The sequence below is a fragment of the Amblyraja radiata genome, chromosome 22 (assembly GCF_010909765.2).
Source record: "Amblyraja radiata isolate CabotCenter1 chromosome 22, sAmbRad1.1.pri, whole genome shotgun sequence".
Classification (NCBI taxonomy): Eukaryota; Metazoa; Chordata; class Chondrichthyes; order Rajiformes; family Rajidae; genus Amblyraja; species Amblyraja radiata.
Window position 1 is genome coordinate 4,669,206 of NC_045977.1, and position 4,275 is coordinate 4,673,480.

General features: G+C 63.2%; 1 protein-coding gene across 1 annotated transcript; it reads right to left on the bottom strand.

Annotated features, from left to right (window-relative positions):
• Window positions 1–659: 659 nt before the first annotated feature.
• LOC116985507 (proline-rich extensin-like protein EPR1) lies at window positions 660–3,630 on the bottom strand. The gene is made up of 2 exons (XM_033040269.1): window positions 3,301–3,630; window positions 660–932 (listed from the first exon to the last, which is right to left on the bottom strand). The coding sequence occupies exons 1-2, from the start codon at window positions 3,628–3,630 to the stop codon at window positions 660–662; spliced, it is 603 nt and encodes a 200-aa protein (XP_032896160.1).
• Window positions 3,631–4,275: the final 645 nt, after the last annotated feature.

Here is a 4,275-nt window from a genome sequence, read left to right on the forward strand (position 1 = left end):
GGCTGGCGTTGGGGTTTCGTGGAAGGCGTTGTGGTTTAGCGGCTGGCGTTGGTGTTTAGTGGCTGGCGTTGGAGTATAGCGGCTGGCGTTGGAGTTTCGCGGCAGACGGAGGTCGCGGCTGACGTTGGAGTTTTGCGGCTGGATGGGGATTTCGCGGCTGGCGTGGTTTCGTGGCTGGCGGGGTTTCGCGGCTGGCGTTGTGGTTTCGCGGCTGCTGTTGGGGTTTAGCGGCTGGCGTTGGTGTTTAGTGGCTGTCGTTGGGGTTTCGCGGCTGGCGTTGGGGTTTAGCGGCTGGCGTTGGGGTTTAGCGGCTTGCGTTGGGGTTTCGCGTCTGGCGTTGGGGTTTAGCGGCTGGCGTTGGTGTTTAGCGGCTGGCGTTGGTGTTTCGCGGCTGGCGTTGGGGTTTCCCACACGACGTTGGAGTTTTGCGGCTGGAGTTGGGATTTCGCAGCTGGCGGGGTTTCGCGGCTGGCGTTGGGGTTTCGCGGCTTGTGTTGTGGGTTCGCGCCTGGCGATGGGGGTTCACGGCTGGCGTTGGGGTTTAGCGGCCGCCGTTAGAGGTTCGCAGCTGGGGTTGGGTTTTCACGGCTGGCGTTGGGGTTTCGCGGCTGACGGGGATCGCGGCTGAGGTTGGAGTTTTGCGGTTTTCGTTGCTGGCGTTAGAAGTTCGCAGCTGGCGTTGGGGTTTCGCGGCTGGCGTTGGGGTTTCGTGGAAGGCGTTGTGGTTTCACGGCTGGTGTTGTGGTTTCGCCGCTGACGTTTGGTTTTCGCTGCTGGCGTTTGGGTTTAGAGCCTGGCGTTGGGTGTTCGCGGTTGACGTTGGAGTTTAGAGGCTGGTGTTTGTGTTTCGCGGCTGGCTTTGGGTTTTCGCGGCTGGCGTTGGGGTTTAGGGCTGGCGTAGGGGGTTCGCGGCTGGCGTTGGGATTTAGCGGCTGGCGTTGGGGTTAAGAGACTGGCGGGGTTAATAGGCTGGCGTTTTAGAGGCTGGTGTTGGGGTTTCGTGTCTGGAGGGGGTTTCGCGGGTGGCATTGGGGTTTCGCGGCTGCTGTTGGGGTTTAGCGGCTGGCGTTGGTGTTTAGTGGCTGTCGTTGGGGTTTAGTGGCTGTCGTTGGGGTTTCGCGGCTGGCGTTGGGGTTTAGGGCTGGCGTAGGGGGTTCGCGGCTGGCGTTGGGATTTAGCGGCTGGCGTTGGGGTTAAGAGACTGGCGGGGTTAATAAGCTGGCGTTTTAGAGGCTGGTGTTGGGGTTTCGCGTCTGCCGTTGGGGTTTCGCGGCTGGCGTTGCGTTCTATAGGCCGGCGTTGGTGTTTCGCTGCTGACGGGGTTTCGTGGCTGGCTGGGTTTCGCCGATGGCGTTGGGGTTTCGCGGCTGGCGTTGGGGTTTCGCGACTGGCGTTGGGGTTTGGCGGCTGACTTTAGAGTTTTGCGGCTGGGGGGGATTTCGCGGGGTTTCGTAGGCTGGCGGGGTTTCGCGGCTGGCGTTGGGGTTTCGCGGCTGGCGTTGGGGTTTCGCGGCTGGCGTTAGGGTTCAGCGGCTGGAGTTGGTGGCTCATGGCTGGCGTTGGGGTTTCGCGTCTGGCGTTGGGGTTTCACGGCTGACGTTAGAGTTTTGCGGCTGGAGGGGATTTCGCAGCTGGCGGGGTTTCGTGGCTGGCGGGGTTTCGCAGCTGACGTTGGGGTTTAGCGGATTGCGTTGGGGTTTCGTGGCTGGCGTTGGGGTTTAGCAGCTGTCGTTGGTGGCTCGTGGCTGGCATTAGGGGTTGCGGCTGACGTTGGAGCTTTGCGGCTAGCATTGGGCTTTCGAGGCTGGCGGGGTTTCGACGATGGCGTTGGGGTTTAGCGGCTGGCGTTGGAGTTTCGCGGCTGACGTTGGTGGCTCGTTGCTGGAGTTGGGGTTTAGCGGCTGGCGTTGGGATTTCGCGGCTGGCGTTTGGGTCTCGCGGCTGGCGCTGGGGTTTCGCGGCTCACGTTGGGGTTTCGCGGCTGGTGTTGGGGGTTCGCGCCTGGCGATGGAGGTTCGCGGCTGGCGTTGGGGGTTCGCGGCTGGCGTTGGGGTTTAGCGGCTGGCATTGGGCGTCGCGGCTGACGTTGAAGTTTTGCGGCTGGAGTCGGGATTTCGCCGCTGGCGGGGTTTCGTGGCTGGTGTTGGGGGTTCGCGCCTGGCGATGGGCGTTCGCGGGTGGCGTTGGGGATTAGCGGCTGGCGTTGATGTTTAGCGGCCGGCGTTGGGGTTTCACGGCTGGCGTTGTGTTTTCGCGGCTGGCGTTGGGGTTTAGGGCTGGCGTAGGGTGTTCGCGGCTGGCGTTGGGATTTAGCGGCTGGCGTTGGGGTTAAGAGACTGGCGGGGTTAATCGGCTGGCGTTTTAGAGGCTGGTGTTGGGGTTTCGTGGCTGGAGGGGGTTTCGCGGGTGGCATTGGTGTTTCGAAGGGGGCGTTGGGGTTTAGCGTCTGTCGTTGGGGTTTCGCGTCTGCCGTTGGGGTTTCGCGGCTGGCGTTGCGTTCTATAGGCCGGCGTTGGTGTTTCGCTGCTGACGGGGTTTCGTGGCTGGCTGGGTTTCGCCGATGGCGTTGGGGTTTCGCGACTGGCGTTGGGGTTTCGCGACTGGCGTTGGGGTTTGGCGGCTGACTTTAGAGTTTTGCGGCTGGGGGGGATTTCGCGGGGTTTCGTAGGCTGGCGGGGTTTCGCGGCTGGCGTTGGGGTTTCGCGGCTGGCGTTGGGGTTTCGCGGCTGGCGTTAGGGTTCAGCGGCTGGAGTTGGTGGCTCATGGCTGGCGTTGGGGTTTTCGCGTCTGGCGTTGGGGTTTCACGGCTGACGTTAGAGTTTTGCGGCTGGAGGGGATTTCGCAGCTGGCGGGGTTTCGTGGCTGGCGGGGTTTCGCAGCTGACGTTGGGGTTTAGCGGATTGCGTTGGGGTTTCGTGGCTGGCGTTGGGGTTTAGCAGCTGTCGTTGGTGGCTCGTGGCTGGCATTAGGGGTTGCGGCTGACGTTGGAGCTTTGCGGCTAGCATTGGGCTTTCGAGGCTGGCGGGGTTTCGACGATGGCGTTGGGGTTTAGCGGCTGGCGTTGGAGTTTTCGCGGCTGACGTTGGTGGCTCGTTGCTGGAGTTGGGGTTTAGCGGCTGGCGTTGGGATTTCGCGGCTGGCGTTTGGGTCTCGCGGCTGGCGCTGGGGTTTCGCGGCTCACGTTGGGGTTTCGCGGCTGGTGTTGGGGGTTCGCGCCTGACGATGGAGGTTCGCGGCTGGCGTTGGGGGTTCGCGGCTGGCGTTGGGGTTTAGCGGCTGGCATTGGGCGTCGCGGCTGACGTTGAAGTTTTTGCGGGCTGGAGTCGGGATTTCGCCGCTGGCGGGGTTTCGTGGCTGGTGTTGGGGGTTCGCGCCTGGCGATGGGCGTTCGCGGGTGGCGTTGGGGATTAGCGGCTGGCGTTGATGTTTAGCGGCCGGCGTTGGGGTTTCACGGCTGGCGTTGTGTTTTCGCGGCTGGCGTTGGGGTTTAGGGCTGGCGTAGGGTGTTCGCGGCTGGCGTTGGGATTTAGCGGCTGGCGTTGGGGTTAAGAGACTGGCGGGGTTAATCGGCTGGCGTTTTAGAGGCTGGTGTTGGGGTTTCGTGGCTGGAGGGGGTTTCGCGGGTGGCATTGGTGTTTCGAAGGGGGCGTTGGGGTTTCGCGTCTGTCGTTCGGGTTTCGCGTCTGCCGTTGGGGTTTCGCGGCTGGCGTTGCGTTTTATAGGCCGGCGTTGGTGTTTCGCTGCTGGCGGGGTTTCGTGGCTGACGTTGGTGTTTAGCGGCTGGCGCGGTTTCGAGGCTGGCGGGGTTTAGCCGATGGCGTTGGGGTTTCGCGACTGGCGTTGGGGTTTCGCGACTGGCGTTGGGGTTTGGCGGCTGACGTTAGAGTTTTGCGGCTGGAGGGGATTTCGCGGGGTTTCGTAGGCTGGCGGGGTTTCGCGGCTGGCGTTGGGGTTTCGCGGCTGGCGTTGGGGTTTCGCGGCTGGCGTTGGGGTTCAGCGGCTGGAGTTGGTGGCTCATGGCTTGCGTTGGGGTTTCGCGTCTGGCGTTGGGGTTTCGCGGCTGACGTTAGAGTGTTGCGGCTGGTGGGGATTTCGCAGCTGGCGGGGTTTCGTGGCTCGCGGGGTTTCGCAGCTGACGTTGGGGTTTAGCGGATTGCGTTGGGGTTTCGTGGCTGGCGTTGGGATTTAGCGGCTGGCGTTGGTGGCTCGTGGCTGGCATTAGGGTTTGCGGCTGACGTTGGAGCTTTGCGGCTAGCGTTGGGCTTTCGAGGCTGG